This window comes from Protopterus annectens, chromosome 2.part2 (genome assembly GCF_019279795.1).
Source record: "Protopterus annectens isolate FY-2018-M chromosome 2.part2, PAN1.0, whole genome shotgun sequence".
NCBI classification, from domain to species: Eukaryota; Metazoa; Chordata; order Ceratodontiformes; family Protopteridae; genus Protopterus; species Protopterus annectens.
The window spans coordinates 388,551,238-388,579,104 of NC_056730.1; the positions used below are offsets into that span (position 1 = coordinate 388,551,238).

The following is a 27,867-nucleotide window of genomic DNA, read 5'->3' on the forward strand; positions in this document are numbered from 1 at the left end:
ACACTCCCCCCCCCAGTGACACAACAATCACTAACTACTCCAGAAATTAAAGGTGAGACACTACAGTATCCCTGCTGCTTTTCTGAGCTCACTCTTAGCTAGTTTAAACACTTACTGATGAAGCACTTAAACCACTTAGGATTATGGGTCCCCTACCAGACATATGCTAGCAATGACTTCCATTCCAAAAGATTGGTCTCCAGCATGAAGTGATGACACATTTCTGTACTCTCTTCCCATTCATCCAAATGTTGAAACCTGGTATGCACAACAGTCTAACCTAACCCATGCTATGAACAAGACAAACCACTGGTGTATGCTGTTAAGGTCTCTCCTCAGTTTTGCATACTCTTCTTGCATTGCTTTTAGCTCATTCCAAGCCAGTTCCTTTGTTCCCAGACTGACCATGGCTTTAATCCATCGTAGAAGTGGTAAGTTCTGTTTATACTAGTATGACTGTGCAGTTACTATTACTCAATAAAACCCTAACAGCTGAATGAAAGTATGTCTGTTTTTCAGTTTGTATTTTAAGAGATGTTGGCCAACAGTATGAGCTTAAATTTTATTTTAATTTCCTTCTGTTCTCTGGACAGGAGTACAATATCTGTATGACAAATCATTTAAAATGGCCAGTCATGGATTATAGAGCTGAAAGACCTTCAAGATACATCTCAGATACATTTATTTCAAAAATTATGTTAGAGTTCTTTGTTGCATTCATTATCTCAACAGCTTGCTGTTCATCCTGTAGCATACTTTAGTTTTGAAAGCTGGCAGCTCTAGGGCCTAGGGTTCTATCCTGATCTCTTTTAATTCTATGTGAGGAGTCTTCCATGATCCCGCTGTGTCTATGAGAGTTTTCACTAGGTATTCCAGTTTCCTTCCACCTCCGGAAAACATACTGCCTTCATGAGACTGTCCAAATATACGTGTGTGTGTGTGTGTGTGTGTGTGTGTGTGTGTGTGTGTGTGTGTGTGTGTGTGTAATAGTTACCTTTGCCCATGTGGTGCAAGAAGGGCCAGTGCACTTAATTAGTTAATAAGTAAAACAATAAAATCATAACAGAACAAAGATAAAACTTAATTTTTTTCCAAACTACACCCTCTCCACCAAGCACAGATCAACACACACACACACACACACACACACACACACACACACACACACAGTTTGCCCTCTAATGTTATGTTCTTCCAGTTACCAAGGTCCATGTTCACTTTGTGTACCCGAGACCCTCATCTTCCAATGCTCCTTCTGCTATGGATTGAAATGAGCTAAAATGTAGAGAATTTTCCTAAATGAGAAATGTTAATTTAAAAATTGCAAAGATAGAGATATTTACTAAGTCAGATGCAAGAAAAGAGAAAAGGGCGTACACTCACTCACACACACACACACACACACACACACACACACACACACACACACACACTCACACACACACACACACACACACACACACACACACACACACACACACACACACACACACACACACACACACACACACACACACACACACTCACTCACTCACACACACACACACACACACACACACACACACACACACACACACACACACACACACACACACTCACTCACACACACACACACACACACACACACACACACACACACACACACACACACACACACACACACACACACACACACACACACACACACACACACACACACACACACACACACACACACACACACACACACACACACACACACACACACACACACACACACACACACACACACTCACTCACACACACACACACACACACACACACACACACACACACACACACACACACACACACACACACAAGGTCCAAAAAAATTTATAAAGTATTTTAATTTTAGTATAAAACTGCTTTATAAAAATCCTTTAGACATATTACATTCAATTAAAAATTAATCAATCCCTTTACAACACGTCTGGTTAGATCATCCTGTGTGATTACAAATTCAAGTGAAATTAGCAAGGCCAGACATGCATATAGTGTGACATCATTCAGAATACTGTATATATTATGCACCTTAGGATTCATTCAATGGAGAATGTACAATATTAAATATCTGTCAAAATATAAAATCATATACACAATAACTTAAAAATAATAAATACAGCTGCCACCTGTCTGAGTATAACTGACCTGAGCTGGGATTCTCTTTCATGTATGAAATACTCAGCTCCTACCTTCAAGTTGTAGTGTCAGTTTCTACACTGTCAGGTACTTGAAAAAGGAAATGTTCCTTCAGAAGAAGATATGACTGACTCTGATTTTTATGAGCCAAATCATATAATGTTAGAAGTTGTAAGTTTTTTTTTTTTTTACATATTTTCAAACTACATTCTGCACTGCAATGACTTAATGGTCATTACCTTGCATTTAAGAGCTTCTTTCTAATTTTGGCATTTGTTCCTGACTTTAACTGCTGCCCCTGATTTATGAGGTAAAATACTAAGAGCTACATTACAAAAAAAAAAAAAAAGAGTCTGCGAAATGCAGGCAGTGCAAACATGCATGATAAGAATCCAGCTGTATGCATGGTTCAACCGGTCAGTGTAGTTAGCTGATCCATGTGCCTAGTTGGGAACCCATCGGAATTTGTAGCCCCCACCAGGTGTCCTGGTGGTAAATGCATTACCCTGAGGAAATGCCAAAGTTCGAATAGTGCAATGTTCCCTAATGGAAGTTCTGAAGACCATGTCTTCCTCATCCATCTCACTGTCATTTAGACTAAGGGAACTGCATACTGTGCGAGTTTGTATTCCATTAAAGGAGCCATACATGCGAATCTTCTCTTGGCCTTCAACACACTCACTAGAGAGCTCCATCTCTGAATGTAGTTTAGGGCACTTAAAGTTTATATTGTCCAATGGCTGTAAAGCTGCATTGCATCTCTCAGAGATCTCTCTCAAAACTGCATCCACTTCTTTGCATTCCTGCTCATTTTCATATACGTCTTCCAGCCTTTTTCTTTTCCCAGCACCTCTCAGAGGAAAAGGTTCTGAAGCAACATCACTATTGCCCTTTGCCTGCTGTTTCATCAGCTTCTGTTTAAAAACACAAAGTTATATTAGTACTGGTACTACGGTTACTATCAAGATACTGCCAAGATACTGCCTGACGATTTACTCAACTGTTAGTCAGTCAGCAACGCCATCTATAGCATTGAACAAAAATTGCATTCAGATTGATACAACATTTTTTTTCTGACAGACAGAAAAGCTAACAAATCAATAATATTTCATTCCTGCTCATTGCACTATTATCATTGTAGCCAGAAGAGGCATTAGCCTTACCCTTACACAGACACTATGTATTATTTGTCAAATTGTACGCCATAAACATTTAAATATTAAATTACAGACTACTTTGTCAATGCAGTCTGCATCCACACTTTCTTTAAATAATGCTGCTGTATATGTTTGTCTAACAATGCAGTTAAAGACTCATGAGGCAGTCCACATGTTTCAGAAACTGGTATGCATTTATAATGCAACCTGTAATGTGAAAAACAATGCTATGATGCAATACAAACTGTGCCAGGCTACAGAATAATTACATAGTCATAGCTTCAGTTCCTTCTTTTCTATAATTTATGCTTATTTGCTTTTCCATTTCATCTATATCTCTTTCTTTGGCATCAGTTGATATCTTCTTTAGCAACTACCAGAGTGGCATCTTACATCTTTCTTATGCTTTCCTGCCTTCATTATTTGACACACTTTGGAATGTGACATACCAGGCATGTCTGCCAGGCATGCTCAAATCCATTGTGTTCTCTACACTAAATGCCACACATCACAATATAATTCTCAGCAGAAAAACAGACAAGACAGATACACAATCACATACCCAAGTAGGGGTATAAATGAGGTAGTTACACATGCTCCTGGGTGGCAAAAGTATATGTGTATGTACATGTATATGTGTGTATATATATATATATATATATATATATATATATATATATATATATATATATATATATATATATATATATATATATATATATATATATATATATATATATATATATATATATATATATATATATATGTGTGTGTGTGTGTGTTTATGTCTATGTATATGTATATGTGTATGTATACGTATATTTCAAGATCTTTGACATAACAAAAATGCCAATATTCTACCAGAATGTTATGCATTCTGCCTCATTTCACTAAATTCACTCATCTTTACAGATTCCTCAATGTTAAATGAAATAATCACAAGATAATTTAAGGGTCAGACTTCAGACAAGCTTCAGGTTCTCAGCATCTCCTGGAATGCAACTCAAAGAATGCTTCTAGAATCTAGAATGATATTCTGAACTTCTTCCTTAATTGCAGCTGCTATAAAGTTATGCAGAAAAACAACTTTTGGTTATTTTTTTTTTGGTAAGTTAAGTTATTATGAGGACAGGACTCCACAAACTTCTCTGTGAAATATTATTTCCTTAAGTCAGTCATCAACTGTTCATTTCTACCTGCCAAGTTATTCACCATCTGTTCTTCATTGTCATTTATATCCTTTCACATGTCCACTGAGTTTTTATACATTTCTTATCACCCCTTTGCTTCCCTTCTTATCATTGTCTCCTTATATTCCAAACCTCGTAGTCTTCATACCGTTTAATTTGTCATTGAAAAATCTCTTCTTATATTTATGGCCATCAGAAATAGATATATTTCTCTAAATGCAGTCTCATCAGTGCTATTTAAAATAAAAATTGACAACTGCCTTTCTTATGTCACTCAGGTCCATAATCCACTATGTTTCAGGCCACTGTCATTCTCCTTTCACACTGTACTGTACAATTCTGCACGCAGACAATTACCGGATCCTCTTCTTAGTCTAGAACCCATAGCATCACTCTTCCTTTCCCATGAAGGTGTATAAACTTATATGTTTTTCTCTTTAATTCCAGCTACCACCTATCTGTCCACTCTGACAGTAGCACCAAGGTCCACTAAAGGCTGGTCTTTCTATTTCTAACCACTGGACCATCTTGATCAGTAGTAAACATGATAACGTAAACAGAGACATTACTAAAGCTAAACATTCTAGCAGTGCTCTATTTACTGTAATTTGCCTAGGTAGACTCCCTCTCATCAAAATACCATCTCCTTCTAGTTAACTATCCATCCAGTTACCTGGCTGTCCCATCATGTTGGTTCCTGTTCTACTTTTCCACCACTCTTCCCCAAACAAAGTTACAGACTTTACTGACATCCGGATCCATATATTTCAGAAGCTACCCATGAGTTAAACCAGTAACACAAATGAATCAAGATGGGCTGACAGTTCTTTTGCTATGCAACAAATTTTGATCTGCAAGGGCATGGAACACATTATCATGGAACTTATAAACAAAGACATTGGCAACCTTCAAACACTGGACCCCACCCAGTTTGGGTTCGTGAACGGACGATCTTGTCTCCTGAACCTGATTGATTTCTTCAAATCAGTCTCCAGAGCTGTGGATGAGGGTAAGGCAGTCCACACAGCCTATCTGGACCTTGCCAAGGCCTTTGACACCACCCCCCACTCTGGAATCATAGATAAACTTACTAAGCTGGGCATAAATCCATACGTCACTCTATGGGTTGCCAACTGGCTTACTGACAGAAACCAGACTGTAAAAGTAGCCGACTCCAATCCAGCTCCAGACAAGTGACAAGTGGAGTACCTCAGGGTTCAGTCCTGGGAACTCTCTTGTTTGACATCTACTTCTCTGAAGTACAGGCCAACACTAAGGGACTCTGGCTAACAAAGTTCGCAGATGACTGCAAACTGGGAGCCATTACTGAATCCCCAAATGATGTGGATATTCTACAAAAGGGCCTTACAGAAACAGATGCTTGGTGCCAGAGCCATGGGCTCAAGCTTAATGCCAAGAAATGTATAGTTATCCCCTTTGGGAAAAACCATGTATCCATGAATTACCACATAGGTGGCAGTACACTAAACACCGAAAGTGTGATAAGAGACTTAGGGACACAGGTGGACAGTGGTCTCACCTTTGATAGCCACATTGCCACAACAGTCAGGAAATCCTTCTCCGATAGCCTAGTACCAACCTATGAACCTATAAACCTATGAACCAAAGGCATAATGCTGTCTATCTGCATAAAATTAAGATATTTACCATTAGGTAACCCGGTTAGCTTGAATAACATACAACCCACACACAAACATGTGCACACACACACACACACACACACACACACACACATCTGCCATAACCTTAACTGGAATGGAAGATAAAAAGGCCTGCAACTACTTGGTTCCTTCCTAGATCCACCAACAGCTGATGTCATGACCCAGTCTTATGATTCCTCTGTGATGTCATGACCCAGTCTTATGATTCCTCTGTGATGTCATGACCCAGTCTTCGGATTCCTCTGTGATGTCATGACCCAATCTTAGGATTCCTCTGTAGTTTATTTATTCATTTTGCCTTACAAATGTCTCAGTTATCTATATATATTACTTCTAAGCCAGCCAATATTCTTGTTTAACATTTTAGCCGAATCAGTTCTTGCATGCAGTATATGGAACATGCCTGGCTGTTGCTGCTTCAGTAAGTTACTAATACATACATAGTTAGGGTTTCTTATAGAAATAAGTATCGTGTTGTACTTTAATCTGTCAGAAGTGCACACTGAAGGTGAGCAGTAAAACTGAGAGAAATGACAAAGTTTATGTACCTGTCATCTGCATGTAATGAAGACAGAGAAAATTCTCATACATGAAAGACCCAATTCCTTACAGTTATATAGCAGCAATGATTTATACGGTGGTCTCATCTTGGCTACCTTGGGCTCCATGCTACTGACCAGTGTCACGTTCAGTAGTTGGGGAATTCAGCAGCTGCAGTGCTGAACAAAAATCTCATTATGGTCACGCCAGCTGTATGCCATGGGATCCACACTGGTTCCCAATAACAACTGGGTCAACATTTAACATCTTGGAATTAAGTTATTAAGCTCTCGCTATCTCAGCTTTATCTGAAAAAGATGCTGGTGCCGTACTTCTTGTTTTACTCACTTTGTTCATCAAAGGAGGGGATGTCAGTGATTTTCAGCATGAATTTCAGGTCTTCAGTAGGTGTTTATTCGGCTACCCTGTACTATGTCGTTAGCTTTAAGCATACAAGTCTGAGGTATCCAGTTCATAAAAGTCCATTTAAATTATATTATATAGATATACATACACAAACATCTATCTATCTATCTATTTACTTTATTTATGTATGTGTCTATATAACTTGACACATTATTCTTTCCTAGGAAATAGTGCATTGCCCTCTGCAGCTCAGATGGGAAATGGGCAGAGAAATTTAAGTATCTTTGAGTCTTATTCATAAGTGAAGGTAGAAGAGACTGGGATTCTCACCAGCAGATAGATACAGTGATGCCAGTACCTGTTCATTTCAAATACATCTGATTTTTTTTTTTCAAAATGCATTATGTTAAGTTGCTAGGTCCACTCTAAAAATGAGCATGATCATCACAGTGGCACTGGGGGACAAAGCTGTTACTACATCCCAGACAGCCCAAGTTTGATTGGCAGCTCAGGCTCAGGTGCTGACAAAGAGGATGTGTGCAGTCATATCCCAGAGGAGTAGGTGGCATGTGGAGCAACCTGCAGGAGACCAGGAACCCAAATCAGAATGCTCTTCAGATGATGGGTGGGACAACTCACCAGTGTCAGTTCTGTGCAGAAGTAGAGAGCAGTTCAGTCCAGTCAGCCTGCAGCATGAACTGGCAGGGTTGTTAGGGTACATGTCAGCAAGGTATTAGGAGGCAGGGATAGGTCATAAGTGGCACCACTCAGGCAAATGGTCAGCGCCAGACACCCAGGACACCCTTAGAATCTATGTCAGCCCCAACATGTATACAGAGATAGTCCAGGATGCATGGGGTGGCTGGTAGACCCAGTGCTGTACATGAGTACTGGAGTAGAGACTGCAGGATGAAGTGGGGAGTGTGGAAAAGAACTAAAAAAATAAATGTGCATAACCCCAACAGGGGCAACCCAGTAAATAAAATAGAGAGATAGATAGATAGATAGATAGATAGATAGATAGATAGATAGATAGATAGATAGATAGAAAAATAAATAAATGCACCTGTCAGCCTATGTGTCCATCCTCAGCTATGGTTATGAGCTTTGGGCATTAACTGAAAGGAATAGACTGCAGATAAAGTTCCTTTGCAAGGCAGCTGGCTCCCTCTCTAAGACAGAATAAAAGTCTCAAGAAATCCGAGAAGATATCAGACAACACTTACTGCTTCTCCATGTTGACAGGTGTTACCTGATGTGGTCTGAACAGACTGTAAGAATGCCTACTCCCATGGTCCCCCTTTATGAGATATATGGGTCTGAAAGGAGACCCCAGGGTAGACCCAGGACACACCAGAGTGATTATTTCTTAGTTTTCCTGGTAATGAGCAGGTGACTATTGCTGAGGATAGGGAAGTCTGACCTACCTTGATCAGTTTAATAGCATCCTGACCGTTACCAGGATGAGTGATTTAGAAAATTGCTGGCTGGGTGGGTGGATGGACCTCTTGTTTGTACAGAAGCCTAAATGTTGTAAGAAGGCCTATATCTATAACTGTGCTTGCATTTGACCTAAGCCAAGGCTGGAATGAGTTATTTTATGACTTTTTTTCACTATGTTGGTTAACAAATATCAAATAACTACATGATAGCATGAGAGGGGAGCTGCAGATGGAATCTATAAAGAATTCTGATGCAGAGCACAGTTCCACCCAAGAATTATGTTCACGTTTGCTAATACTGGAGTGGGTCCAAGAATAGGACCCTGCCATAAGGACATGGAGGGTACTGTGGCACAAATAGTATTTCTAAATTGAATCCACAATGAAAGGGAAGGAAAGGAATACATGATGAAACAAGGGACTTACTTAAAAGTGGTATACACAGGGTTAATAATTTATCTGCAACCATCACTACAAAGGAACTGGTGGAAAACATGAGCCTGTATACAGCTACCATGCACTTCTGCAACAGAACCATTGTATGCAGTGAAGTGGAATGAATGAGAATGAACTTTGCAAATTTAAACAAATGGTTAGCTGTATGTCAGGTTGGATTCAATGCAAAGACAGGCAGGTTATAGCATCTTATTAGCAAATTTCCAGGACAAGACTATATAATAGTAGTTAGATAATATTAACAAGAAATAGAAAGGAACTTGAGGACATTATCTCAGATAATATAAAGGTGGTGGTGAAAGTCAAGAAGAAGTGAAAAATGTCAATCAGATTTCAGGGTGATTAAGACAGAAAAAACTTTTGTGAACCAATGCCTTGCAAGAAAAAAATATGAAGCACTGTGGCTAGTCAAATTTAATAGTGTTCTTGGAGCTCATGGGGTACTTACTGCTTCTGCACAGTTTCAATCCTGGCAGGTAGTGTTACTTATTCATTTAAAAATGTCTGTCAGAATGAATCTGTTAAGCTCTTCACAGATCTTTATTAGATATGCAATAACACTAGGGATACTTAAAAGAATAGCAAAATAAAATCACATTATTATAGCATAGCATATATCAATAACTAAGTAGTCTCAACTACTTAGATTTATTGAAGCTCCTTGTTAACTAGTCACATGGTATGTACATGCTAAGCTACAATTTAAAATTGTTTAAATTATTGCAACCAATTAATGCCAGGATATCATACAGTAAAGCTTACATCAAGTACTGAAGCCAAATGTTTTGCCTGCCCTGCAAGTTCCTTCAGCTGAATATTTCTTTCCTTCAGGGAAGCAATCTCTTCTTGTTTCCTGGTCAGTGTAACATGCAGCTATAAACAGTAGTAGAAAAAACAAGTTATAAATTAAATTATATGAATAAAAAGTGTATTAGATGTCTTAACTTATTATGAAATGAGAAACCACAATACTTTATAATAAATGCTCTAAATAATTCATGAGATACGTAACTCTGGCATATTTAATAAACATTTAATAGCACACTGCAATAAGTATTACCAGAAATGTAAGTTCAGTTACATTACTCCATCTCATGTGATCATGTTCTGAAAACCAGCCTATAATAATGGATTTTCATTTTATATATGCACAAAGTTCATTGCATATCTGGAAAACTAAGCATAAAACTTATTATGAATCGCCAAAATCATGATCCGTTTCTTTACCTTGTGATTTTATAGCAGTCACACTGAGTATCAAATAACTTATTCACAGTCCCCCTTAAATCTCCTCAGTGCTATAGGTAGTCGCTTCAAAGAGGAAGGGGTTCCTTGTAATGCAAAAGCACCAGCATGACACACAGTTTCCCTTCTTATTGGTATTTCAGATAGAAACTGCCCTCATTCTCAACAGGCTACTTCAGAACAGGTCATTTTAAGGGTTTATCTGATAGGAAGTGTTCAGGTTTAGAGCAAAACAAGATTTAATTGTTGAAAATCCCCTTGTAAGCTCCATAAGCTTCTACTGGGAAATATATCACAATAGGAACCGAGAAGAAATCACTGCCCATCCTCTATAAAGAAAATATCTTTTTTCCACCCAGCTATGGTATGGCCACAACTAGCCACAAGTTAAATGGTTTAAGGACACTGTCCTATAAAGAAGACAGTTTAAACCTTTGTTCTGAAAACAATTAAGTACCTTGGTAAAACAATTAGCTTTAACTATACAAAACACATTACATATTACAGAACATATAAAAGATAAAAATCTCCCAGAAAAAATCTAGAAAGACGGAACGTCCCAGTAAATGTTCTGATATGCTAAAGCACGGAAACCCCATCAATGAGCATGCATTTTGGGATGCATCAGCACATACACTCTAGGAGATTTTTAAGCATTGTTCTGCATACCAATGTATACTTCAATAAAAAAAAACTTTTAATAACCAGAACCTAGTTATCACATCACAAATCCATACTATTACTTTCTACTGGTATCTGCTCATTTCTAATCCTAAAGCATGTGCCACATCCATCCCTCCCTGCATCCACAACCCCTTTTTCCCATTTTTGCATATGGGGTCGGGGTGTCATCTCAGCAGTGACAATCATCTAGAGCGAAAGTTGACTCTGCCAGGTACCAGATGTTAGATTTTATGTAGTTCATAAATATGTGACTTTGATCCACAGGGCAAAACAAACCAGGCCAGCACTTGTGTGAGAGGAAAATTTGACTTTTATTAAAGTCAAACAACAGTTAGCAGACCGGTTTCAGCCCAAAGCCTTTTTCAATGCATAACACAGACTGCAGTATCAAGCCCCATATATATATATATATATATATATATATATATATATATATATATATATAGGGAAATTTAGAATATCATTTACAAATGAACCAATCAGCACATTATTCACAGATGTTCATTTAAACCAGGTGGAAAAAGCCCAACCAGTCTAACAATCCATGCTTTTACTTGTTTATTTAAAATAAAGTTCCTGATACCACATACACTGTCAATGACAATAAATTGAAAATGGGCAGTTGAATGTTTAATGGTATGCTTATATAATGCATTGGGTGTATATCAAAAGCGCAAATGTTCAAAACCGTGAATTCAAGGACAGCGACACATAAAGGCCGAAGTACTACAAGAGCAAAAGACGTAAAGAGCAAAAATCGGAATGCTGAATGTATTTCCGTGGCCAGCAGAGTGATCGTGGGGAAGAGGAAATATATCCTTTTCCCCACTGTAATGCGATCTCGGAGTTGGTATATTTAAGTAGGGAGGTATGGTGGGTGCAGCCCCCCACATGGGGGTGCAGGGGGGCTTGCCCCCTGCGGAAGTTTGTTTACGTAGGCTTTCCTTACCTGTATGGTGCTGTTGTTCTCAGAAATACGTTCGGTGTTTTGATTTTCGCTGTTCACTTCTTTCAGTGTTGTAGCACTTTGGCGTTTATGTGTCGGTGTTCTTGCATTCGCGGTTGTGAACATTCGTGGTTTTGATATAGACCCAATGAATTAGTGCAGCATTTATTCCTAATGTTGCTGAGATGTTCAGATATGCATAATCTAATAGGTCTTGAAGTCTGACCTATATAAAATGCTGAACATGTGCACACAGCCAAATACACTACCCAATCCATACTGCAATTTGCAAATGTATTAATGCTAAATATACAGGGTGTATTTTTGCTGGTAAATTCTTTAGTTTGATATATGTGTCTGCAACAGTTTATATAGGTCAGACTTCAAGACCTATTAGAAAATAATAAAAGACATTTTTTCCTCTCACACAAGTGCTGGCCTGGTTTGTTTTACCTTTTGGTTCTTTGTTTGGGCCTTTGCATTTGCAATTTGTGTGATTTTATTGTTGCCACTTTGATCTACAGCCCAAATTAGAAATGAAGTTTAAGTCATGGAATAGGACAGCCCTCTTTAAGTTCCCTCCGAGAAATGAGTCACAGAATGGGCAGCCGTCTTCCTCCACAAATCAGAGATCACCTGATGAATAATAAATGCCAGCACCTGTGCCTCAGATATGCATTTATTCATTTCTAAGTAGTGAATAAATGCCCATAGAAGTAGAGGAAATGGTATACCAATTGCTAGCCCATTTTAGAAACCATATTCTCTATTTTTCAGTGAATGAGGATTGAGAATAAATATCATGTTTAGGTATTTCAGGTAATGAATATATGGAATGGACAGAAGGTGCCCTAGTTCAATAGAAATACAACTGCAGAGATAACTGTGTTGATTTGAAGTTCAGGAATATCTCACTGGTAATGTGAGGACACAGGCCATCACAGTATGTTAATTGACTTCTCCCATTTCTCCAGTTTACATGATTTCATTTTGGGTATATTTTTTTTTCAACATTGATAAAACTTTACAGTTTGGCTTTTCTGTGGGTAGATCACCACCATGATGAATCAAGTATTCAGAGCTGAAAATGTGTACCAGCACCCTACTGCCTACACTACACAAAGACTTTCCTACTCAGTCCAACACCAGTGTAAGTGGGGACTTCTTGCAAGGCACTGACAGTCCCATTCCCTGTGTTTGGCCACCCAAGTGCTGCTGACACTTCCAGACATTCAAATGAACCCCCCGACAGTTGTACCTTTGTTTACCATGGGTGGTATTTCTGGCACATGCTGCCTAGATGGCTAAAGGAGTCCCCTCATAGACAGTGGCTCCCTAAAAATATATTTACATGCCCATTCTTATAATTATCTGATATCATAAACTTCAGTGCTCCTTTCTGATATTTTTGCCATGTGTTTTATTCTATTCTTTGTGCATTTTATTTTTTATAATCTTTTTCTAAATTACCTTCACTTCACATGTGATACAGTGAGGTTAGAAAATTTACTTTTTTCCACCGTAGTGCGATCTTAGAGTTGGTATATTTAATTTACGGGGGGCATGGGGGGTGCAGGGGGGCTTGCCCCATCTGCAAAAACTTAGTAGAAAGTGTATTCATTAGTTAGGTGTTGTTAAAGGTGGAGAGGATGTTATTTACATATGCATTGTAGTTTTCAATGTTCTGAAGCACACTTTCAATGTTTAGAGTTTTCAGTGTTTTGGGTTTTCAGTGTTTTGGGATTTAGATGTTTTGGTCTCAATGTTATGAAATTCAACATTATGAAATTTCAGTGTTATGAAGTAGACCCATCTTTTACCAGCTTAAGGCCATTAATGTTTGTTATCCTAAAAGGATTTGTGTACAATAGAAAGGAAGGGTGTTAATATGGGCAGACTACAAAATTCAGCATTTTTGAACAGAGCAACAACCTACAAAATTGAAATCCTTTTTTGTTTGTTTGTTTTTTGTTTATTTGTTTGTTTGTTTTAACTTACTTTCTCTGAGTTGCTTACCCTCTCAGGCCACTCCCCAGCAAACCCATTTGTCCCTTTACTTATGTTTCTTTCTTGCCTCAGTGATGTGTCCCGTCACCAAGCAGGTTCATTCCTCCTATGCTGCAGAGACTGTCTTGCCTTGCTGATGAGGCAAATGTACAGACCAGCCAAGGTAACAGTTTGGAAGGGTGACGATTAATTCCATTGTCACAGTAAGCACCAATATATCGCTATGCAGTCTAGAAATCCTACAAGTGTACACGAGATGACAAAAATGGAAGCAAATATACAAGCTTAAATCTACTCCTTTTAGCAGTATGTCTAAGTCACTTTTATGTAAAAATGCAAACTGATAATTTTCTTGTTGTCAACTGAAAGTCTCTATAACAGTACCTCATGCTAACACCCTCCCTCTTGGAAAAGGACAACAGGACCTGTTCTGTTCCCTTAGCCAAGCTTTGAGTGCCTGACTTAATAGGCAAACTCAAAATACATGCATTATAGAAAGGAATCCTTCTCCATGTTAATAAGTGAAATTACATTCCTATCTATGATACAGCTAAAGCAAAACATTGCCCTACCTGCATTTAAGCAGTGTAACCACACTAATCATCTCTGATAAAAGCGCATTGACTCCATGCCATTCCAATAATAAAGAAAGCCTTCCCTCCACCTGTATAAAATGCACAATCTGCAGGTTTTATTCATGAAACTTAGTTGCATTATGTATGCATCTGCTGAGGAATGTTTATAGTGCTGCATAAATCACCTTTAGAAATGTGAAGATTTCATCCAAATGCCTTCCCTCTGATACAGTTCAAGGTGAACATGGTACATTTCTACCTTTCCTCATAGCAGTTCCACTGTGGCTTCTATATCCCATTTGTTGCCCTCCTCTGAATATTGTCTGGCCTGACTACTCATTGTCTGAAGTGTGGTGTCCAAGGGTGAATGAATCAGTACAGATTACCCTTCACACAGTACATAAACCATGGGGGAGCTGCTTCTCTTCTACTGCCATGGCCTCTGTTACAGCTTCCTAATGACTTGATAATTGGCAGCACCAGTGACTTGACTGACCAAAGTAACTTCCGATAATGACTGCTAAATATGGGATTTTGTGTGTGTGTGTGTGTGTGTGTGTGTGTGTGTGTGTTGTGTGATTGCATGCATGTGCGTGTGTTTCTGTGTATGCATGTATATGTGGGATATATAGAAAACTTCAGAAATGACTGATATGTTCTAATTATCATTATTCTCAAAAAGGAATAACTTTTTAGCTATATCAGGTATGATACATATAAAATATGTAATTATATATGAGAGTCTTATTCAGATATAATTAATCCAATCAGGTCACTTTTTGGTGAATTGTGATTACACACAAGCCATGTTAGATCATTAAAGGCCAATGAAAAGGTTCTTACATGGGGGCAGAACCTCCACACCTCCAACCACATAAGTGGATTCATAGTAGGCACTCTTTATTTAATATAACTAACGTCATGTTACAAAACATTGGGGTAAATTGCAAAAGTCACCATCTGCTGTCCCTAGATGCATCTGATTCTGGTTTGCTGAGAAGTAACTCAGCTGGCCAATGTTATACCATATTATTCCCCTAAATAAATTGAATAAGCCTGGTTTGTTCACAAGAGGAGAGCAATGTGACAAGTCCCAGTTAGCCTTGATAAAACTGACAGTCAGCATCATTATTTTTGCACAAGCACTGTGCACCTACAAGTAATGAAGTAAATATCTAAACAAGACTCATTTACCTGAGTATTTTCTTCTAACGCATCTCCTAGTGCCTTATGGTTCTGGTCAGCCACATCTTTCCAGTACTGCTCTGGAGGTGGGACTGGTGGGATATTCATTTGCAAAATATGTCCATCTAGACTATGGATTGAAGATGCAAGGCAGGCATCAAAGTCAGATACAGCACAGTGAGGAAGGTCTACTGCTCCAAGTTCAGAATGGATCAAGGATGAGGGATCTGTGCAAACAAAAATATTGTCCGTAAAGTTACAGTTCCAGGTTATCTCGTATAACAAGAAATTAACAATAGTTTGATTATAAGACTGCTTCCTATCCACAACAGTTTCAGACATAGGGCAATCAAGTACAATCTCTAACACAAAGCTAAGACTAACATTAGACAGCAATACACAAACAGCTCTAACAGAAAATTAATCAATCCATTCACAAATCTTGTATTCCTATGCCTCAGGATATACCCAGATGTTCAAGATGTGGGACTTGCATGAGGATCACAAAGATGTTTCAGTATGTGTCATGGAACAATATTCTAAAGCAACTTGGGATGCAGCAGCATTAGCAGTACACTTTGTAATGGCATCTATTACAAGAAATATATCAAACATTCCTGCATTCTACTGTAAAGCTACATAAGAAAATGGTTTATAAGGTGCCAAGATCCCCCTACACACATGCCACACATGCACACACACAGTCATCACATTTTAATTCTTCTAATAGATATTATAATATTTCATTTATGAAGAAAATGAAAAACATCCAATCTGTAGACCATAATTTGATGACGAATACACATTTATCACTAAACATCTCATAACAAATCAAATTCAAAGAAAAGACATGTTTCTAAACAAATATTATTATAAGTATAGTCCTTCAAGGAACCTGTTTTGGGAAAAGGATTATTTGCTTATTTATTTCATCCTTAGCTACTACATTAAGATTTGGCAAAGACAATCATGCCAACACCTACAAGGATGATTACCTAATTCTCACCAAAAATGATAATAAGAACATCCAAAAGGTGTCTAACAGCCTAACAAAACTAACAAAATTATGTATTGAAGTATTTTGTTTCTCTCTTTCTTTTTTTTTTGGGGGGGGGGTAAAGAACTGACCTACATAAACCTAGCTCAGACCTTGCCTCACAGTTAGGCAAATGGAAACTGAGGGAATCAAACAGTGGACCAAAGGAAGCTGCTCATTAACAGCTCATAAACTTTTAGGTTCATAGGTAGGTAACTAGGCTATCGGCCCTGGGATATAAGCCTAGCCAAAAAGGTTCCCTGACTTTTCCCACCCAAGAAAATTACTTTCCTGTGCCCCTGTCAAGCAATGCCGCAGAAGTGATCCTCAGAGTGAATTTTCTATTTCCCATCCAGTCATCAAGATTTTTCTTAAAGAGGGCCAATGAGGAGCTTTGCTTGACATGAATGGGTAGTTTATTCCAGAGTATGTGAAGTCTCTGAGATAAGAATCTATCCCTCCAGCATGTTCTGTTTATTGTGGTGACAAGGTTTAGGTCCCTGGAGCGTGTGATTTGGAGAGATTGGGGTTTCTTTAAGTGTAGCATTGAATATGGTGTACATTCATTGGTTAAAAACTCATCCAGGTGATACAATTTTCTGAAGAACAATTTAGGAACATCAAACAACATGGAAATACAACAGACACTTTAGACATCATTCTAGAAAGCTCTAAGTGTGGTAATATCTGATTCCTACAGTTTTATAACTGTACACGCTATGCTATCAAAAATGTAACTAGATCAAATAATAGAAAACATCTAGTAATAAGAAAGGGAATATTTAATCCTCTGAATGTCCCAATTGCAAGGCCACTGAAAAAGCAACAAACTCACTTCAATTTTGTTTAAAATAACATGTTGCAGTATGAAGGTTTTGAAACATCTGTTTGTTGATGAAACCTGGTTTCTTACCAATTATTATTTGAATTTATATTTATTTACCTTCATCCTCCAAGTCAACAGAGACCTGTTACTTAAAACATTGCTTTTAGGATTATTACAGGCTGTTTAATCCACAAGGTCCCATATTGCTAGTCTCCTAACTAAATCATTCTACAAAGTATGGCATAATAATTTATTTGAGAAAGCTAATTGTGTGAAACAAAAATCCTTCTGCAATAATCATACATCTGAATTGTCCATATTTTCTCAGAATGTGCAGATTTTTGCCGCAAATGTTGTCACTATTCCTCATAAAATCTACTTTTTCTGGCAAATCATTCTGGATTGAAGTCAATGTCAAACATCTGAGTTCAGACTTCCTGTACTTCAGAAAATACATGCTAATGCAAAACCTATCAGGCTCCCAATTGTTCAAGTCTATAACGACACTATTTAAAAAGTCCCCCTGATGTTGAGCCTTTGATCTTATTATTATTAGTAGCAGTAGTAATAGTAGTATTTGGCTTTATCCAGATTACTTGCGTTTAGAGGATGAGAGATACGACAATAATGTCAGTAGCAAGTTTAAAGGCATCTAGAAATCAAATAACTGTATTATTAACGGATCCTAGTAAAATCGCTAGCAAGGCAAGGATGGACTTTGGCGTAATTACCAAATGAAAGTTATTCTAGAAGTTTAGTATAGAGGATTATAGCTAAAACAGTTAATGACATTTTACCACGAGTCTGGTACCACTATCTTTACCTGTGTAGTGTCTAGCTCCATACCAGCCTGTGGGGCTCTTGCCTATGGATCTTATCTGATAAACTACTACTACGTACTACTGAGTATGTTCTCTAAGAGTGAACTGTTAAGTATTAACCCCCACCCAACCCTCCTTTATAGATTCAGCGGTGTCTTCTAATTAAACGTAATGGAGTAAAATGTTTTCACACCAAGTACAGTGTATTTTCACTCCTAAGGATAACTTAATGCTGTGGAAAAAGACACTCACAGAGCTCTATATGAGTGCGCGCGCCCGTCTGAGCGCGCATTTAATATATATTCAAGATAATTCGAGCTGCCCCTTGCTTGACTTGTACCTCTCCAGTAAATGTATGGAGTGAACAGTGTCGCTATATCATTAATCAAACAGTACGAGCATACTTACCTGAAATGAAATTATCAACTGCATCTCTAAAATCTTGAAGACTAAATTCGGCTGCATCTTGCAATCGGTGGTTCTGAAAAAAAAAACACATGGAATTAAGTTTAATTGCTCCAATACAAATACACTCCTTATATGAATAAATTAGTTTTTACAATGCATACCTGATAATCGTATCCCCACGAAGGATATTGCATGTAACAGGCTTCAACTGCCATTTCAGACTTAACCACTCAAACTAGTTTCTCAAAGGAAGCAGATTTTCTAGAAAGGCTACAGTTGTGACAGGACGTAATAAACCTATGCATATATAAGTCTGAAGAAGCTGAATGTAATGAAAGAAATCACTTTCTCCTATAGAACATCTGTTGAGAAAATATAAATACTGGTGGAACAGACGTATCTTCTGACTTGCTCATAACCCAACTCCAAATCTTGGCAGACGGAGAGCGTGTGTTGCTACGACCTCGTGTTTCTTTTATCAACTTTAGAACACTGAAGTCTGAGTGGCACACGCGGCACAGGCTCAACTCCTCGGGCGCTAGAGCTATAGCTTCTCGAGTGCACTCCAATTGGCTAATAGCACGAGGCAAACAGCCAACCAGTATAATCCAGAAGATACATTCCTTCACAGTGCGGGTTCCAGCCTTAGTAAATAAACTGAGCTGCCGCTGCTTTTCACTGGGATGGGCGGGGTCACAAGCCTAGTAGCTGCTAACATGAATGGAAACAACATTCTTAAGAAAAATAATTCAGTAAGTAAGTACAAGGTGGCGTATAGCCGCTTGACATACAAAACCTGAAGTGCTGGGTTGGACTGCAGAAGTTAAACGCTTACATACTGGTACTCACTTCTTCCCACACATGGGGCAATCATAGTTCTCACCCTCTTAGTAAAAAAATCTGGACAAAGCCAAAAATAATGGGGGGAGACAGATATTTCAAAATAGGGACAAAGTTTAAATGTTGCTCTTATAAACTTAGAACGTTGTTGTTAGAATAAAAGGTTACTATGCATTTTCTGAAGGGTATGAAGTCTGACACTCAAATATCTGTCATTATTTTGTGAATTCAATCCTCACTGATTTGCCGCAAAAATCCAGAAAACACAAATTTTATGAGGAACAGACCAAAAATATGAGGCAAAAAATATGGACATTATGCGAAAATCTGGACAGTTAAGGGTATATGACATGCCTCTCAACTGTCAAGATTTTCGCTTCATATTTTTGGTCTAGTTCTCATAAAATTTGCAGTTTTCTGGCAAATCATTGAGGACTGAGGTCACTGAATAATACTAACTAATGACAGATGTTTGTGTTTCAGACTTCATATCCTTCATAACTTACATAACAATGCAAAACATATTTATTATTCTAGCAATTTTCGAAGTTTATATGCGCAATATTTAAAATCCGCCCCCATTTTTTGCGTCATTGCCTCTCTCCCCCCATTATTCTTGGCTTTGTCCAGATTTCTTGCACTGAGAGGTGTGTGTGTGTGTGTGTGTGTGTGTGTGTGTGTGCGCGCGTGTGTGTTACTTTCTGGTTCAAGACAGATTCATTTCATATACTCCTTATATAAATAATTGTGTTTTCAGGGGTATTCAAAGTATTAAAATAGTATCTCTTTTCCAGCCTAAAGCAATATTATTTGCATATCTATTGAAATACTGAGCATTCTGCGTACTGGTGGGTCATTCAATCCAATTGCCAGCACATGTTAAATACCTCTACCTCTCAATTTTCTCTGATATGTTTAAAATGTCCCCGATTTTCATAATTTGTTTGATTTCATGGTAAATCAATATTTCAGTCAATTATGTCGGATTTTACAGATTGATATTGCTCAGAAAATTCAAACTAGTGCAAAACACGTTGTTCCATTAACCCTTTCACGGTAATATGTTAACATTGTCTCTGTTTTGGGTATTTGTTCCCCATTCTTTCTGATTTTATATCGGGTTCTTGAGGAAAGAAGTCAGAAACTGGGATTATACATGACATTCGTTTTAATACACATGATGGCCTATTCATCGAATCGTGAAAGTTTATTTCACTTTTGCTCAATCCCACCTCACACTCACAGTAAAGGCTATCTGCTGTCTGCTGTACTAACCTACAAAGGCTAACGTTGGCCGGGAGGATGTCTCCCATGGTTACTTTAGTAACATATTGGACCGTTACCACAACACAGACCTGGCGCGTGCGGGGGAGTGCCGGGGGCGGGGTGTTGGTGTTTCAGTTTTCGTCACTCTAAAACCTAGTCTACTCAGAGGTGCTGAACGACGCTGACAGTTTACAAAAGCAAGGGATTTTACTGTCAGTTTTGAAAACGCAAAATGTTTAACAAGTCTGTTATAAATGCTAATCGGCTATGTCTGTACTGTGTGTGGGAGGGTGACTACCAGCTACAGACCTAAAATTCGTCAGAAACCTACCTCTAAACCTCTGAGTTTTAAAAATCACAGCAGACGGTCAGATAGAGAAGCCTTTTCTTATTTTTCACAATAGAATGTATTCATATACTAAACTATACCTATAGTTAACGAGGGGCAGTATTTCTATATTTACGTAATAAATATGGCATATTCTCATAATCAGACCTAACTTTATAAAGAAAATTGCTAAGGTCGAATCTGAGGGACAAAATCATAGTAGCCCAATTCCTTTCATGAATCTCAAATGCCCAGATTTTTCGTAGAATGCAATAGATTTTTTTGCCTCACTTTTTTTTGGGGGGTTGGTCTTTTCCTCGTAGAATGTGTGGTTTTCTGGCAAATCACTGAGAATTGAGGTCACTAAATAATAACAGACATTTGAGTTTCAAACTTTGTATCCTACAGAAAATACGTATTAACGCAGAACCTGTTATTCTAGCAAGTAAGCTTATTGGCACAATATTGAAAGATCTGCCCGTATTTTTTGGGCCTTTGCCCCCCCCCCCCTCCCACAATTAGTTGAGGCTTTGTCCAGATTTCTTCCACTGAGAGGTTGAGATGTATATATGGCCCAAGTCATAGCACCTACTTGAGAGTTATAGTTAGAAAAGAAAGCATTCATAAATTATTGTTTGCAAATTATATCACTCTGACTCAGTAGCGTTGACAGTAATGCGAATGTAACAGCCAGACTGGAGTGCAGTGGGACTACAGCATGGGTAGTAATCACCAATTTATCAGTATCGCTCTGACGTTCTCCACCCATTCATCCCATTACCAAAAAGTACTAATATTTCAGAATGTAGAGTTTGGAATATCAAGTGGAAAGAAATGCAGCTCGGAAAATGCCCCTTACAGGTTGATTACTACATCAAAAGATGTCTAATTTCTCACATAATATACACACGTATCATGAAAGACTGATTTAAACCATACACTGGCGCATTTGGCCTTTAATCAAATCATGTACTATGATTCTTACAGAAAATTCTAGAATGGGTGCATGATAGCAAACAGAGTTCTTGGTCTATATAAGCAAATATATATATATATATATATATATATATATATATATAGTGTGTGTGTGTGTGTGTGTGTGTGTGTGTGTAAATAGCAAGGATGGATAGATAAGCACACATATAAGCAGTCTAGCTGCACAGCACCAACATTTAAAAAGTACTCCTTCCTGGCATACCTCTCAACCTCAGTGCAAGAAATCTGGACAAAGCAAAAAATAATAAAAGGACCAAAAAATTGGGACAATTTTTAAATATTGCTTTTTTAAACTTAGAAACTTGACCGAATAGCATTTGTTTTCATTAGAATGGATTTTCTGAATGGTATGAAGTCTGAATCTCAATTGTCTGTCATTATTTAATTATTTCAATCCTCAATGATTTCCTGAAAATCACACATTTTATGAAGCGCAGACAAAAAATATGAGGCAAAAATCAAGACAGTTGAGAGATAAGCTTCCTGGAGTTCTAGTACTGATTCTCTCCTTGTGTTTATTGCGTAAATGTACAATTGAATACCTCCTAGACTCTTAGCTCAAAAATTATGGACAATACTATATATATATATATATATATATATATATATATATATATATATATATATATATATATATAAAATGGAGGGACAATGTTCAAAACCAGGGCTAGGTTTTGAATATTACTCTTATAAACTCAGAAATGTTACAGAGTAACAGCTTTGCATTAGCATGCGTTCTCTGAGTGATATGAAGTCCGAATCTAAAATCTCTCTCATTATTAAGTGATTTCAATCCTAAATAATTCGTCAGAAAACCATAGCTTTTATGCGGAACAGACAAAAATATGAGGCAAAATCTGGACGTTCTGGAAAATTCTGGACTTGAGAGGTGTGTCACTTCACTGGGTTGCCTGTAAAAGAAACGTGTGCCAGGAAAATACCCCGAAACAAATTAATGAATAAATCGGGAAATAAGAAGAAAATTGACGAACGCACACGGCTGGATGTATATATTAAACTATTAATTCTGCAGCATGTCAGACATTCATCTTCCTTTACGAATAACCTTTACCATTTTAATTTACTTTTATGAGTTTGATTTTGGCAAAATATTGCCCCTAAGAAATTAGTTTGTACCTATGGCATGTCTTACATGGCGTAAACCTTGATAACATGGATGCGCCCGGGATAATATAGGGTCTACGAATATTACATTAGCAGCTAAATATTTAACATTTTCTAGCATATCCATTAATTCTGCAGCGTGGGTTTATCAAGGAGTGCATATTGTAAGATGTAGTGTCCATATTCATTTCAGATGAAATGATATGTTGCCCATGGCAAGAGCACAACATTCTCCAACTTTATACTATCAATTTAAGAATACAGGCAATCGATCCATGAGGGAAAATGCATACGTCCAGGACGATGCGGGGTTGTTATATTAGTAGCTAACATATTCTAACGTAATTGCTTCATTATATGTGCCATACCTCTAATTTCACATTTGGAATATCCCAAGCAAAGAAACAAAGAGCCTTCACTACTGAAGGTTTGACTTATTACACAGTGGAGAGTAGTTTGGCTGGGTTTTTCTTGCAGTTTTTACTGAATTATGTAATATTTAGGTGGAGCAACCACGTGGAAATTTGCACACAATTCCAAAAATATTGGCTACAATTCTATTCTGCAGAGTGCTTTGTGAAAGCAGCCAACAGTCTAACAGATGAATTGCATCCTCCACTGTATTCAAAACCATCTACCTATAAAGGGCAACTGCTACTATAGCAGGCTTTCCCCATTTGCCTCTATATAAAACCATTCCTACGCTGGTCACGTATTTAAAAGCAATATTTCTGGGTTTTTTTCCCATTCTGTTACATGCCTATGCTGTTCAGCTTCTTTAGTGCACAGATTTCGGGGCCTGAGTAACATATTTTAATATTTTCTTTAAGAATTAGTCTCCACTGCTCTTACATCATCTTTCCCACTTTATGACTCGGGAAAAGACCACATACTGCTGCATTTGTAGATGTCTGAGTTAGCCCTCACCCAACGGAGTCATTAACATTTCCGAGTGTTTAGGAATTTATAACTCTCTTTGGCTGTGTACTGTCATTCACAGCTGCCCCCCCCCCCCCCCCACAACTGGGATTGCCAGAGTAAAGTAACATGATAAATGACAGAAACAGACTGAAGGTGGAGTTAAGCTATGTCTATTTATATATCTATATATATATATATATATATATATATATATATATATATATATATATATATATATATATATAGTCTAAGCATTATTTTACAGTTGAAAAAAAACGGTTTATTGCAGTGTGTCTGAAACGTGCAAAGAACGCAAACCAGATTGTCACTGGAATAAATATTCAGGCAGTTTGTATACAAGTGTTCAAAGTAAACAGTAACAGTGCTGCCAAGCTATGTAAATGCAAAGGTTTTTGGCCAATATAATTTCGTCTTTTGAGAATGCATAGTGCACTGTGATAAAGATAAAGTTTAGCCAAACACCTTTTTCGTTGTCCCTCACATCAGGTCATCTGGGATTTAGGGTTAGAACAAAATAAAACATAAAAATAATAATAATAAAATAATTTATTTATTCTACATCTGTTTACCAGGATGGTCAAGCACCTTTTCAGTGGAGTCCCGGGGAGAAAAGCTCCACATTAAGAATAACAAACGATATAGTTACCATAATATATATATATATATATATATATATATATATATATATATATTAGTAATAATTACACAGAGTGCTACAGTGACATCATATCTCTCAACCACTTGACATACTTGTGCAAAAACGTCTGGACAAAGCCAAAAATAATGGTGAGACAAAGGCCCAAAATAGTGTCAATTGTTTAAATATTGCTCTTATAAACTTAGAAAGATGACAGGATAATGTGTTTTTGTATTAGCATGCATTTTTCTAAAAGCTATGCAGTCTGAAATTCAAACCTCTCATTATTTAGTGGCTTTAATCCTCGGTAATTTGCCATAAAAACACAAATTGTATGATGAACAGATCAAAATAGGAGTAAAAGTCAAAGTATTTGAAAGGCATACGTGACATTAGTATAGCACCTGTATGTTTTGTTTCTGTCCGTATTGGTCATGCAAATATTATATTTTTTTAATTCCAGGAAAAATAACACTTTGGTAAAAAGGTGGTTATGCTTATAAGAAGTAAACGGCCTTATTAAGCAGCAAAATAATTATGCACGCTTAACATTACGTTAAATTTACACTGACAACCCGCCAGAGCCTGAAATGACTGCAGGGTAGGCTGCCACCTTTTCAAATGCCCAAAGTGGGACATTTTTGGTACAAAAGTCAGATTTTACAGGGCAAAAAATGCCCACAGCCAATACAAAGGACAGAACTTCACTTTTTGGCCTACATAAAAGCTTATTTTTGTAACATTTTAGTTGCTTATTCTGTTTCTTATCACTTTTAGGCATTTCAGATACAGAATAACTGTTTTATGTAACTGTTACATAAAATATAGGAAATATGTTTGTCCTAAAATCTCAGGACATTTGCCATTTTTTCGATTTCTTTGCAGGACACAAATGCCCAAATGTCCCTCGCAAAGTGGGACAGGTGGTAACCTCACTACAGGGAAGTATACATAGTAACACTGCTCGTTCCCAGTTAGATACATTATTATACAATGTTGCACTCCAAGGCTAAGTAAGTAAGATGCTTTTATGTTTATAAATTGCGTTTGTGTAGAATTGCCTTTTCCGGTTACTATTCTATCTGTTCTTCGTTTTATCATCGTAGCATTTGCTAAACGTAACAACCCCAACAAGAAAAATAATTAATAGAAATTTAGTTCACCTTATTTTCTATTTTTATAGCTGTTTAACATACCTCTCAACTGTACAGATTTTCGCAGAACGTCCAAATTTTCCTCATAAAATCTGTGGGTTTCTAGAAAATCACGGGGGACTGAAGTCACTAAAACATCACCAAGTAATAACATATATTTGAGTTTCAGACTTCTTATCCTTCAGAAAATGCATGCTAACACAAATCCCGTTATTCTAGCAGCTTTCTAAATTTATAAAAAAAAAACTGTCCCTATTTTTTTTGCCCTCGCCCCCCAGATTCTTGCGTTAAGCGGTTGCGAAGTATGGCTGACACTATTTCTGGTTTCAACAAAGCTGTGCATATTCTATATATAGGTGAAGGTGCCTGCTCTTTTATCTCAGATATTATACAGTATGCGTAAAAATTAAAATAATCCCATACCTGATGTGGAGCATCATTTGAAGTTCCTTGGAGAACTGACGAGCAGTCTGCCAAGTCTTGCCAGTCAATGGTTGCAAAGGCTGGGAGGGAAAAAATAAATATATCACTAGCTGAAACATACTAGCAACAAAATAGCAAAGTCATGAAAGGCACTGATACCTTCATCTCCTAAAGTGGTAGATGAATCAACATACACTGTTGGAGAGTTGGTGACAAGGACTCTTCGAACTGGCTACAAAGATAAGAAAACAGTGTGACTTTTTTAATAACATGGTAAGCACAATTGACCCAAAGCGCTCATTTTCAGGGACAACCGACAGCAATGCCTGGTTAAATGGCTTGCTTACTCAGAGTCATATAGTAGATAACTGGTGACAGGAGGATTCAAACCCTTGACTACGGGAAGCACCATGTTAACAACTTGTTCCCTTAAGCCTCTCCTTTAACTGCAAGACGTAACCATATTATAACGAAAACAAGCATGAAATGCTTAACTTATTTAGTAGTGGACACCAGTACTGTGACACCATTATACCCATGCATTGAGACATGGATTTTGAATAATCAAATCCCACTTTCCTACCCACAGATTTATTATTATTAGTAGTAGTAGTAGTAGTACACATATTACCTTCTTTTCCGGTTTGTTTTGTTTTTTCGTAAGCACACGGTTGGATAAATCTGCCACTCTGTTTGGGCAGATCTTGTCAAAGGCTTTTCTTGCATTTTGCATATTACTGACCTCAGCTGAAACTAAATTCACCAATAACAATTTTCTGACACACAAACTATATTAGAAATTACTTAACGTGCTTATTATACCTGTACAATAATAAACCTCCTTTCAGATAAGTAAGTGTCTGTCTTATACTGTATATTTGACCGTTAGTTTGGCCATCACCCAATCACAGCTCTCCTTTCGTTTCCAAGGAGCGGCGTCCCCCAAGAGAAGCTGTAATTGCAGCTCTGGGCCCTGGCCCCAGTAGCTGCTGCTGAGCGGCAGAGATGGCGCCTGCTGCCCAGGGCAGCTGTGCGTCCCGGGTAACTGTGATGCCTCTTAAAGAGGGGCTATGGAAGAGGGGCGCGAAATCGGTCCAAACGTGGGCAAAAGTAGCCTGCTTTGTAAGCACAACACTAACATCCGCACATCCATCAAACTAGAGTAGGCGGTACTGCAAACCTGTGTGCAGAACGAGGCAGTTTTTACTTCGGTGTTGTGTGTATTCTCCTACACCTACAGTTACTTCACATTTTGCAGTTATTATGAATTACGTACTTAGTGATCAGCCATGTAAAATAGAAGGTAGGCTCGATAAAATAATGCTCATGACTGTCAGTCATACTTCTATTTACAATACCTGGCGGTCGCGCGTGTGATACTTCAACTTTGTATTTCCTCGTTATTACTTTTCTCATTTACATTAAAAAAA

General features: G+C 37.7%; 1 protein-coding gene across 2 annotated transcripts; it reads right to left on the reverse strand.

The window, feature by feature from the left end:
* Window positions 1–1,908: 1,908 nt before the first annotated feature.
* On the reverse strand, window positions 1,909–27,247 carry MCIDAS (multiciliate differentiation and DNA synthesis associated cell cycle protein). 2 transcript variants are annotated; one of them, XM_044064500.1, is made up of 7 exons: window positions 27,069–27,247; window positions 26,597–26,669; window positions 26,438–26,517; window positions 18,727–18,799; window positions 15,645–15,862; window positions 9,756–9,866; window positions 1,909–3,074 (listed from the first exon to the last, which is right to left on the reverse strand). In XM_044064500.1, exons 1-7 carry the CDS (start codon window positions 27,168–27,170, stop codon window positions 2,604–2,606), a joined length of 1,128 nt encoding a protein of 375 aa, XP_043920435.1. In that variant the 5' UTR covers window positions 27,171–27,247; the 3' UTR covers window positions 1,909–2,603. The 2 variants fall into 2 exon arrangements, with proteins under 2 accessions (XP_043920435.1, XP_043920436.1); XM_044064501.1 differs by lacking the exons at window positions 26,438–26,517; window positions 26,597–26,669; window positions 27,069–27,247 and adding an exon at window positions 18,888–19,748.
* Window positions 27,248–27,867: the final 620 nt, after the last annotated feature.